This window comes from Rhipicephalus microplus, chromosome X, assembly GCF_043290135.1.
Source record: "Rhipicephalus microplus isolate Deutch F79 chromosome X, USDA_Rmic, whole genome shotgun sequence".
Taxonomy (NCBI): Eukaryota; Metazoa; Arthropoda; class Arachnida; order Ixodida; family Ixodidae; genus Rhipicephalus; species Rhipicephalus microplus.
This window is the reverse complement of record NC_134710.1, coordinates 35,958,908-35,971,112: the sequence shown is the minus strand read 5'-3', so window position 1 is coordinate 35,971,112 and position 12,205 is coordinate 35,958,908. Positions and strand designations below refer to the sequence as shown.

General features: G+C 50.0%; 1 protein-coding gene across 3 annotated transcripts in view; it reads right to left on the bottom strand.

Moving 5' to 3' along the window:
• Positions 1–12,205, bottom strand: part of LOC119176610 (cyclin-dependent kinase 14) — a 153,372-nt gene that overhangs the window by 99,095 nt on the left and 42,072 nt on the right. Inside the window, exon 3 of one of the 3 annotated variants that reach the window (XM_075876211.1) lies at positions 2,182–2,228. The exons of 1 other annotated variant lie outside the window; for it this stretch is intronic. In XM_075876211.1, coding sequence (XP_075732326.1) covers positions 2,182–2,228 — 47 coding nt within the window. Of the gene's footprint in view, positions 1–1,795; positions 1,827–2,181; positions 2,229–12,205 lie in introns of those variants that run through there. One more of the 3 variants, XM_075876213.1, reaches the window with a different exon arrangement.

The following is a 12,205-nucleotide window of genomic DNA, read 5'->3' as shown; positions in this document are numbered from 1 at the left end:
CAATAAATGAATATTCAAACATCTTTTATTACTTTATGAAAACGGTGCTTAGTACGAAACAAGAAAAGAAACTGAGAAGTCAGAACTAAGGGTACATAACATATGATAAAACCATGGAAATCATAGAAGAAGTCATTCTTCCATTTATAAAGTCACAGCTTTGCCGCAAAGGCGAATCGATGAACGCGATAGCAACAAATTGGAAGGTAGAAACGTGCCCCGTTTCTCTCGCACAAATGACGCACGAAACGTACTCACAGGTACAGATGCACGCGAATAAGCGTCTCAGTTGTTACTTCGCTGTGTCTGAAAAGCGCGCTCTTTTTGCAAACGGAGACTGCGCACGATTGCAGTGACCTTTGTGCGCCCGGTAACTACAACAGAATCGTTCCGGCGAAACCCAAAGGCTAGCCAAGATAAGGGCGCGCGATCGAGCGTACACCCGCTTCTCTCCACGGGCCACAAAGTACGCGTGAGAGATGAGAGCCACCGCGCGCTCACTGCGCCATCTTGCCGATATGCTGAAAAGACGATAGCCCCCCCCCCCCCCAGCACTCCCCCGAAATGTCTGCCAACAGCGGTGAGTGGATATAAATAACTTCCCGTTTGAACGTTGAAGGAAGTACCTTCGGTAGCCCAGTGGTTAACGCCTCGCATTCACGACGCGGAGAGGTCACACGTTCAATTCCGCTCGCCGGAGTCTTTTTTCTGGATTTTTTTTTCTTTCTCTCGTTTTCACATATATAAATACGTATACATATACGGTGCATGACGCCGGCGGCGAAATTCAGCCGAGAGTGTCTATACAATTGCTATCGCAATAATAATTTCAATTACGTGCGTCCGGGCAGTCCGTCAAGCAGAGGATGGCACCCGGGTCTAAGCACTTGAGCGGTCACCTGAGGCACCGCCGTCATAATCGACGGAGAGTGGGAGAGGACAGAGGTAATCTCCTATTACCCCACCTTGCCCGGAGGAAACTGTCGGACTTCAAGTGAAGTTTATTCATTCATTCATGCGCAAGTCCGTTCATTCCTATGAAGCATCAGCGTCAACAGGCCACAAACCATAGGTCAAGGTCCTTTAAGCGAAGGCTGGATGAGTTGGTATGTCATATAGTTTGATTAAAAGCGCAATTATTGACACAACACAAAAGAGACACGGCTCCTCTGATCCCCCCACCCCCTCCCCCCAACCACATCTAGCAAGATGCACATGTACCAGCTGTCACTTGCACTCAACTACACACGTCGGCGTTACAGATGGCCGGATCGAACGCCTCCCATTACTAAGAGGCAACCACTAAGAGAGCAAGAAAGCTGTAGAAAAACACACGACCATCATTCATAGCCGAAAGCATAAGAGGTGAGAAATTTGTCACACTTCTACGAAAATCAACTTCGCACCAGAAAGCGAGAAGTCTAAACGAAATAGCAATAGCTGTAATCAATTCTAAGATACTTCGATTGGAGCCTATTAAAGCCGTAATTCATATAATTTTTTTTTGCTCCCCTCCCATTTTTCCTGCCGAGTGGGCGGCGACACCGAAGCAGGCAGTGAACTAGAAAAGGGCTAGGAGAAGACACTTTGAATAGATGCTAAGGCTCCTTACAATAGAAAGTTTGACAGAATTCGATACGGTCTAATAAGAAAACCCGCATCTATAGTGCCAGTGCACAGGCTCAGTCTTCTCTCGCTGAAGTAGACCAGGGCAGCAAGGTCGCTTCAATCGGCGAAGGCAAAGCCAAAGTCGCGGCTCGTTTGAGAAGGAAAAGCGGTCACTGCAGGTACTTACAGTCCAAAGGAAGGCAAAGGGGCCAGTTCATTCACCGTAAAGCTTTTGCAACTGCGCTACAAAAAAAGAAACGGTCCAGTCACTGCCATCGTACTTGTCCGTATTTTTAGTGGTCATAACTTCTTCACGATATACCACGCGAAAGAAACCTACTATCGATTTAAGGAAAAAAAAACGATTAATACGAGATGATCGGCGAGTGTAGCACGTGCGTTGGCAGAAGTTCCCTTCGTTTTCCCGAATGTTGAAGCTTCTGCCACCGTCCATCACACTAAAGGCGTGCAGCATTACCATATATACGGTAAGTGCGCAGACGACACGGCCGAGACAGCATAACGTGGCGGGGCTATCAGAGCTCGCGGTGACAACTCGTGCAGGCCGCTCACCTCGTTCTCCGTGTCGTAGTCGGGCAGGATCACCTCCTTGGACAGCGCTGTAATGAAACGGAGCCACTGGTGAGAAGAGACACAGCGGGGGCAGAGGGTCGCGGCGCTCGCTATGCGCGCCGCACGGGAGTGCCACGAGCACACCGCCACTCCCGGCGACAGTAGAGAAGAACCCAAAGAGCGGCCACTGTGGCCGGCCACCTACAATCGTGACGAAGGGCAGAAAAAAAAAAAAAAACGACGGAACGACGACGTTAAGAGAAACCGGCGCTTCCTCCAGGCACCGCAGCTTCGGCCACGCTTCCGCCCAGACGCATCCGCTCGAAGCGCAAAACAGAGCGGCAGCGAGGAGAACACACTTTTTTTTTTCTCCTGGTTTTCCGCAGAGCACCAAAAGCACTGAGCAACTAGAACGCACGGTAAATGGGGCTTGCTCAAAGCCATACACGCAAGCCGGCAGTCGTAAGCCCTTACTGTGGTATAGTAGAATTACTCTGCAAACGCTGTATGCGCTAAGCGTCAAAATACTGACGCGACAAGAAAAAAAGATAAAAATCGATCACGGCTTCAAAGGCTTATCAAATGCAAGAACCACTTGACAGCATAATGAATGCATGAAAACAGGAAGAAGAGGCACCGTTATAACGATACACAGATTACACGACCAGAAATACGTTAAATACGGTATAATAAATGGAACAGGACTTGTTGCTCAGCTAGTTAGTTGGGGAAAAATCGGTATGAGGCAAACAGGACGGCGACGAAATGAATACACGAACTGCTTGGCGCCATAGTCGTTGTGTCACCCCCGTCCTCCATCCATCATGCCGATTTTTCTGTAGTAAGTCCGCCTCGGTGGAACAGTGGATACGGATCTCGGCTGCTGAACCAAAGGTCACGGGCTCGATCCCGCTGGTGGCGGTCGCACTTCGATGGAGGCGGAACGGTAGAAGCCCGTGTCTTGCGCAATGTCAGTGCACGCTAAAGAACACCAGATGGTCAAAATATCCGCATCCCTTTCTCATAATCATACGGTGGTCTTGAGACGTAAAACCCCAGTAAAGGTAAAATTAATCTACGTTGATTACAACAAACGGAGTGCGAAATTACGCGATCAAAACAAGAGAATCTCTTGAAAGCGAAGAACTCAATACCATTGGCCGATATGAAGGTGGGCGACGACGGGCGCACTCCCGTCTCTGCTCTTGTCGCGCAGCTCCTCGGACCCGTACTTGTTGCACGCGAACGCGCCAGCGCAGCGGCCTCTAGACTCGGCTGACATGGCGTACGAAAGGAACCCTTCCGCCCCGAATTCCCAACGTTGGGCCGCTGCATCAGCGACCGGCTGCGAGACCACGTCGGAACAGCCTCAATTTTAAGACTCGGAAGTGGAAAAGCACTGCGGCAATTCAACGCACCGGCTGTGGCTGCAGTTCTAATTTTGACCAGACGGGCATCCATGCGCAGACATCGTGTTAGCCGCGCTCTGGAAAATCAACGAAGCACTGGAAATTCATTCCATAGGGCGATCATGAGTACGCGCACCATGTGCATTTCTTGTGCGGAAGAGTATGCGAGTATTTTAAGGGATTTCCAAGTTGCACTAAATTTACCGATAATGAGACCGACAAGGATTTTAGTATCTCCGCACGTGATCATTGCGTCATATGGACTACTTGGGACGCATGCTTCCACCCCCCTCCCCTCTTTCTTTTTTTTTTGTCTCCGTTTCACAAGAAGCGAGCACCAACGAATTAAACGGTCGTGTTGTTAGCCCAGCGCCAAGTCCTGTGAGCCTTTGTTGTGCTGTTCCTTGTAATAAAATTGTATGATTGTACGGTGAACAGCTAGAATAATAAAAAAAAAACACCAGACGCGTAGGCAAAGAAGAATGATTCGACAGCGATGCTTAAGATGCCAAATGAGCACGAAATAGGCTGAACTAAAGCTCTACCTTACAAAGCGGCATACCAAAACAAATCGAGAGGTGAAATAAAGAATTGAACAACGCCGGCCGACATGCGGACGACAAGCAAGAAACAATGCGCAGCGCAGTCAACTCGTGCGCCAATGAAAGAAACCCGTTGCCCGACCTAAAAAGCGAAAAACGGTGTGTACCCAAGCGAGGAGATATATCGACAGAAGCAAACGGGTGCACACCACCCACGAGGAAGGGCATGGCGGCATTGCAGCCACACAGGCGGACCAATGAGAGTAAATTATTAACAAAAAACTTCGTTGAAGTTTTCCGAAACAAGGCGTGCTGGCAGCGTCACCTGTGGATAGGCGCATGAGGATGCACGCAATTTTAGGAAAGGTTCCTCGAAGGTAGTGTCTTAAAAAGGAGTGTACGCAATGTGCCCTACTCCTTCGCGTACAAAGGAAAGCTCCCAAGTGAAGAGGAGAGCGAGAAGATCACTAGACGAATTGCGCGCACACTGGGTAAGCCCCGATTTGTCACGCTGTCCCCTTGTCATTCCGGTGCTTTTTCGCGCAGCTTATCAACAGCAACAACAAACTGGCACAGTCAGCTACATCGCGTGCCTTCAGCGCCACATCTACACAATTATCTCTGCAGAAAATATGTTTCAACTACTGAATACTTTAAAGCAAAGGAACTGGCTGGCACATCGCCAAGAACGTATACACTTACGACGACCACTTCGTATGACAGCCCTGTGTACACCAGACGCCCTAAAACATGCATCACAAAATACATTTGCGCCTTTTGAGAGGTGTACAAGCGGAGCGCGGTACAGCCCTTGGAAGTGAACAAGCTGCTGAAATACCACAGCGAAGATGCATCCGCGAAGCAGTATGCATTACAAATGATACCATGCCAATCCATAATCAAGACAATCCTAACAGTGCCCACTATGCCTCGATCACGAGAGCCCACTTTTAGCATTGCCTCCACGCGTACTTGACCCCTTGCAGAGGTGGCGGGAGGAGAGCAAGCGTACAGCACCCTCCGTCGAAAGACGCTTTATTTGCCTACAAGGCGAAGCAGAGAGGAACCGACCTGTGGCCGCCGTCGTGGCGCGGTGTTGTCTCCAGCGTGCTCCGAAGGTGGCTATGTGAGGCCAGTTGTGCGACCGGCACAGCTGTCGGCGAGAGGAGAGCCCTCGAGAGGCTCCACTCCAATCTGGCAAATGCGCCGGACATAGTGGCGCCGCGGCCAGACGGCGCCGACCGCAGATCGATGCGACTCACCTGGCCACGCGTGAGCGCGCCACCTCGCACGTGCACACACGGTCGCGGCACATGGCCCAGCGACCGGCCAGGACTCTGAGCGGGCACGCCCACCGATTTCCATCCACACAGCTCGTATAGATCGGCGTCAGCCAAGCGCCGGGCACGCGTCTTCAACGAGTTCTTTTGGGTAGCAACATACGTGCGAATAAATAGCATCGTTACTAAACTGACGCGCTCATGCTTCGTCCGCACAAATCATGGGACAGTCGGCAATCCGCCTCACGCAAGCTCGACACCACTGTTGCTCGACGGTGAACGGAAGAAGCGCCATTTTCTGCAACAAACCACGCTCGATTCGCCAACCACATGTGATATCTTGAGCGAGCGCTGATAAAGAGTGTTATACTTCTTGACAATGAAAGAAGATTCAAGTTCACATTTTCTAGTCCGCTGTCGACGTATATGAGCGCACGCAAAATTACTGAATTGTAAAATGCATGACATTGCTAAGTTTACACCATTATCACGCTCACACAATGCCTTGAGACATCAACTAAAGGCAGTGAAAATAAAATAAAATGCAGATATAGCATAACGCGATACTATAAATTAACATTGACTACAATTTACGCAAGTGTTCCGTTAAAAAAACTTGGCATTTCAATTTCCGTCCTATGTATCGCCTCTGCAGACATACTGGACGTGCATAACCAGGGAAATGTCTCTTGTAGATTGCAACCTACACATTTTGCGCATAAGAGACAATAAATCAGTTTACACTCTTGAGAAGTGGGGGTGCGGAGGGGGTGCCGTGTTTCAACTATAGCACCCTTAAACCCTAGGAAAAGGGTGTTTTACATGTATAAAGAAATGATGACATCATCAGAGGCATCATCACAGAGAAAAGGCACCACGACATCGGCGCTCGAGCACCACCATCTTCCTCGTTCTGTGGCTATCACAAATATTCCGCCAGTTCGTTGGACTCGCCCACTAAACCTCCTTACATTTGGTGGATCGTGCTGAGTAACCACATCGCCTACGCCCTGGAACTCCGATCCCACACCCTGCCATCGGCCAAGCAAGTTGACGCTGCCCAACAGACAGTACCTCTCGCGGCCGCTACATGCCCCGGCCCGGTTCATCAGCGAGACCCCCCGATCTTTCGGGGCACCGAAGACCAGGATGTCGAGGACTGGCTGTCGTCCTACGAATAAGTCAGTGGACCCAATAGGTGGGATGACGCTGCTAAGTTGGCCACTGTCAATTTTTGCCTCACCAACGTGGAGAAGCTGTGGCATACGAACCACGAAACCTGTGGCATACGAACCACGAAACCAAGTTCGGGAACTGGTCCGCCTTCAAGGAGGCGATATCTGCCGTCTTTCGTCGCCCTGCCTTACGGAAGCTACGCGCCGAACGTCTGCACACACGGGCACATGAGCTAGGTGAAACTTTCACCTTATTTATAGAAGATGTCATCGATCTCTGCCGGCGCGTCGATGCCTCCATGAGCGAGAGTGCCAAGATACAACACATTATGAAGGGCGTCGACGATGACGTTTTCCAGATGCTCCTCACGAAGTCTTCTAGCACTGTGGCCGAAGTAATGACTGTATCAGATCTATGATGAATTGAAGCGGCAACGAGCTCAGATGCGACGTTCATCCCTGACGATCCAACCAGTGATCGCATTGGACGTCATCCCTGACCAGACAAACCTTCTCGCACAACTGAAAGACTTCGTGCGAGAGAAAGTGGCTCGGCAGCTTTCTCTACTACCTTTTGCTCAACGCCAGGAGTTCTCGCAGCAGCAGCCGCTGCGACACCCACCACCATTGACTCCCATGCTCCGTCAAGTGGTCCAGGAGCAGATTTCCGAGGCTATGCCGGGGCCCTTTCAGCAGCCCCCCGTCACCACGCCTCTTACTTACGCTGAGGCACTGAATCGGTAGCAGCTACAACAGACCCCGCCGTTCCAGGGACTGCCGCGTACCACAGCCCCGACTCAGAGGTCCACCGCATGGGCTCCTCCTATTGCTACCTCAGCCTCAACTCACCCGTCCACCGCATGGGCTGCTCCTCTCGCCGCAAATGCCTGGAGAACGCGCGATGACCGGCCTATCTTTTTGCATGCGGTGGTCCTGGCCATATCACCCGATACGGCCGTCGTCGCGTGCCGGGATACACAGACGCCCGGACACCGAGAAGCTTCATGGACTTTCCTCCATCTCGACTGGGAAATTCGGATTCTCAGTCAAGTGCGTCTTCACGGGAATATCCGCGAACTGTGTCTGGTCGCTTACGTTTACCCCGTCGTCGCTCCCTGTCACCCATGCGTCGTTGGCCAGCTCCTGAACACGAGGGAAACTAACCGCCACAGTTAAGACGCAAGAACTGCGCTGTCGAAATGCTCAAGTTCTCGATCATCGCCGTCGAATATTGTCCAAGTGTTTGTAGAAGGTACTCGTGCATATGCTCTTGTTAATACCGGTGCTGCCGTTTCCGTGATAGACGCCAAACTTTGCCCCAAGCTCTGAAAAGTGACTACACCTCTTGATATGATGTCCTTGCAAACAGCACACGTGGAACCTGTTCGGCCTGTAGCCGCCTGTACTGCCCGACTGATCATCGCGAAGGACCACTACACAGTTGAGTTTATTGTTCTCCCATCATGATATATGGGTAATACGTCATGCTCTTTGCCCTCTGCAATGCGCCGGCCACATTCCAGCGCATGATGGACTCGGTTCTGCGGGGTTTGAAATGGAACATATGCCTATGCTACCTCGACGATATCGTCGTATTTGCACCCGATTTCGCAACGCACCTTGTACGCATGAAACATGTCCTCACATGTCTCAAGAATGCTCAGCTCCAACTGATTCTCAAGAAATGCCACTTCGCTGCTCGGAAGCTCACAATTCTCGGTCACGTCGTATCAAAGGACGGCGACCTTCCCGACCCGGCTAAACTACGCGCTGTCACTGAATTCCCCAAACCGACGACTGTAAAACAGTTACGCAGCTTCATAAGATTATGCTCCTACTTTCGTCGGTTTGTGCGCAACTTTGCCTCCATAATGGCCCCTTTGCACCACTATGTACACCTGGTTTGTCTACCAAGCTACTCTCAAATTGCCATGGTCCATACCGCGTGGCAGAGCGCACATCGCCCGTCAATTACGCCATGGAACCACTTACGCCGCTCGGTGACCATCGTCGGCGTGGACACGATGTTCACGTGGACCGCTTGAAGCCGTACTTCGACCCGCTCGTTCCCACCTGTTAGATCACCAGGATGACTTCATCTTCCTCGATGGGGGCCATTATAATGAAGGAATGACGACAACACCAAGAAAAAACAAGCATCATCACACAGAAAAGGCACCACGAGATCTGCGCTCTAACACTACCATCTTCCTCGTTCTGTGGCTATCACCAACCTTCCGCCTGTCCGTTGGACTCGCCCAATAAACCTCTTTACACATGTCAAAACACCCATACCTACGCCTAGCACCCTTATCGTGGGGAGGTTTCAACGGCTTAAAACCCTTATTCCTGAAAAAAAAAACGTTAAAAATAAAACGTGCAAGCTAGAAAACACGCATTTACAGATTCCACAGAATGTGCACGCACGCGCCAAGCCATGGACACAACAGAGCCCCTGGTAAAATACCCCATGGAAGGTACACAGCCACAAAGTGACCATCTAATTAAGATAGCCATCATATCTTAAGCCACCGTTCAACGCCGGTGGCGATATTTCTGTTCCGTATAAATGAACAGTAAACATGAGCGAAATAGGCGTAAAGTTATGGTTTGTTAGTAGATAATTCTAAAGGAGACATATTTTCATCTTAACTCGCCTAAGATCGAATGACTTTAAAATCAGCGAACAACAGCTATCATCTGGTTTATATATGGGGTTTAACGTTCCAAAACCACCATATGATAATGAGAGACGCTGTAGTGGAAGGCTCCGGGATTTCGACCACCTGCGGTTCTTTAACGTGCACCCAAATTGGAGCACACGGGCCTTACAGCATTTTCGCCCCCATCGAAAATGCAGCCGCCGTAGCCGGGATTCGATCCCGCGACCTGCGGGTCAGCAGCCGAGTACTTTAGCACTAGACCACCGCGACGGGGCCAGCTATCATTTGGCACGCTGCTGTATGGGCCATCGGTGTCTCGATAACCCAAAACGCTATTACCTCCTAAAGTGTGTCTTAACTAGAACATCCCCTGTTTAAAGGCTACTGTGAAAAGAAAACACCCCTGCACCCTCATTTTTTTTTAAATTTTGGTTTGGCGAAAAGATGTTTTGCTTGCTCGAAACCCTCTTAAGGGATTGGTGTCACAAAATTTCTGCTTGCGCGTTCTTTGCTGCCTGCGCTTCTCATAGCTCTAGAAAGCAGGATAAACTCAACAAAACCCATGTATTCTCACTAAATAAGTTCATCATCGTCAACGTCATCGTTAGCCTGACTACGTCCACTGCAGGACAAAAGCCTCTCCCATAATCCGTCAGTTAATTCGGTCTTGTGCTTGCTGCTGCGCCACTTCATACACGCAAACTTCCTCATTTCATCTGCCCAACTAACTTTCTGTCTCCCTCTAACCCGCTTGCTTTCTCATGGAATAATTCATTCAAACTAAATAATTTGATATCACCTAATTTATGTGGACAACTTTCGGTTTCTGTTTCTGGGAGCAGAGTTTGGCAGTGCCGTAGCAGTGTACGTGGAATGGTGACGTGACCACACAAAACTGTGCCGCACGCCGCGCTGAGTATCGTCTGCTCTCGCACACAGGTGCCACAGAAGCAACCAGTAAAACAAGCACGCTGACAGTTGTCACGACAACTGTCGGCGCTTGATATAGCAAACGATGCATTGCCGGTACGAACGTTGCGGAGGCGGCGGAGGTCTGGAGGTCACTCACATCACTACAGATCTGGTGTGACGTCACAACCTTCACTGCCCTTCTTATATACGCCAGAGCTGCAATCGTTATCGATGTGTCTGGATCGAGAGAATGAGAACTTATGTACATTTTGGAAGTGAATTAAAATATAAATTTTAAACGTCTGCTGTGCCAGGCCCTTCGTGTGGAGTGTCCTTGCATATAAAGACAACTCACAACAGCCTCGAAATGTCCTCGAAGTTTGACGGCACCACCCCTTCAAGGATTCAAAGTGGTTTACAATGCGGCATGTTGCCTAAGCTAAGATTTACCAGACGTAATTGCACGCATGCGGCCCGCAAGATGTCTGGACGAAAAGCGTACAGAGGACGCCTTGGTGCAGTTAGGCAAGCAAAGATACTTTCTCGATATTAACGCGTCCGAGCTCAATCGCAAGGACAAAATCAATTTGAATAACTTTCGATTTTAAAAGCGCGCTTGGACATCAAAGCTCGTGGAGCGATCAACTGCGTACGAAGGCATCAGGTAAAAAAAAGAAAGAACATCGAAAGCCACGCTTTAGATGCTCTTTCTTAACTTAACTAAAGCGGCCCCCAAGATGTAAGAAGACCAACCAACCGGCCGATAATCGAAGTGCCTTTGGTTCCTTAGGGAATGCTAGGCTTTCATAAATTAAATAAATTATGCGTGTTGTTGCCAGACGTGCAAAGATCAGCGTCGAAGAAGACGGCGGAACAGCCTCAGACATTCCAATAATCACGCGCAACAAACACCACGCGCGCCTCAACAGTTGTCGTTTGGCGACGAAACCGTCTGGCAACTCGGATGCACATAGGCTTCCTTGCACTGTCCAACCCCCATTGAAGCCAAGAACGCCGTACCATCAAGCGGTCCGTAAACTTTCGCAGGCACGGCGGCGCTCTCTGTCGCCACGGCCTCAGACACGCGAACTCCCCGCAGTGGCGGTGACGTGGCGCTTGAAAGGGCGCACGCAACACCACCTCGATCGAAAGGGACGATGGCGTAAGCTCGTGGCGGCCATTGAAACTCGTCGGCAGCGACAGTGCCCCCAAACAAACAAGTGGGCAACCACGTTCGATCGGCTTCGCAAGTGGCTGCGACCATCGCCAGTGGTGCGCCAGCGACGGCCACGCTTCAGTGCCTATAGCACGGGCATTGCCACCACAGGCCAGCCGAAGCCTTCGGCGTTTCTACGTGCGCAGTGCAGATTGAAACAAGTGTCATGACGATGGATGTACGGCATTACGCATAAAAAATACTTTTTTTTTGCAACGCGAGAAAATAAATTATGTGCAACAAGTCCCATAAACAAACAGAGGACGGGGCCATGTAACATCCCGTATGAAGTTCGCTAGCTTATCTTTCACGCTCAGTACCACGATATAACAGGGAAAAAGGAACTCGCACTGCGCTATCAGCCAACGATGCTAGAAATGCCGAACGGCACAGCTTTTACAGCTGTACACACAAAAACGACGTAGAGTTGTTTTTCTGAACGGCGGCCCCGTTCAGTTAAACCAGCGAATGCACGGTGAAAGTGCTAGGGTGGAAATGGTGACGGCCCTCGAACACTGCTGCTCTTGCTCGTCAACTCCGTGGAACAGCAAACAGAACTTTTAACATTGGAAGTTGGTCTGGTTACGCAAGAAGTAACGCTGATAGCGTAATAATAGACGGTGCGGTGCCGGGACGACCAAATTATCCACTGATTCCGGAACGGAACCAGACAACTCCTGCCTACTCAACTGCGTAATTCGTCTAGTGGCAGTGGCGTTCGCAAAGTCACTTTAAAAAAATCAGCAATAAGGCCTGTAGTTCGAAACGCTTCGGCCTCCTTCGATATACTCGTTTTGTATACTATATCATTAATAAATTTGGTTAAT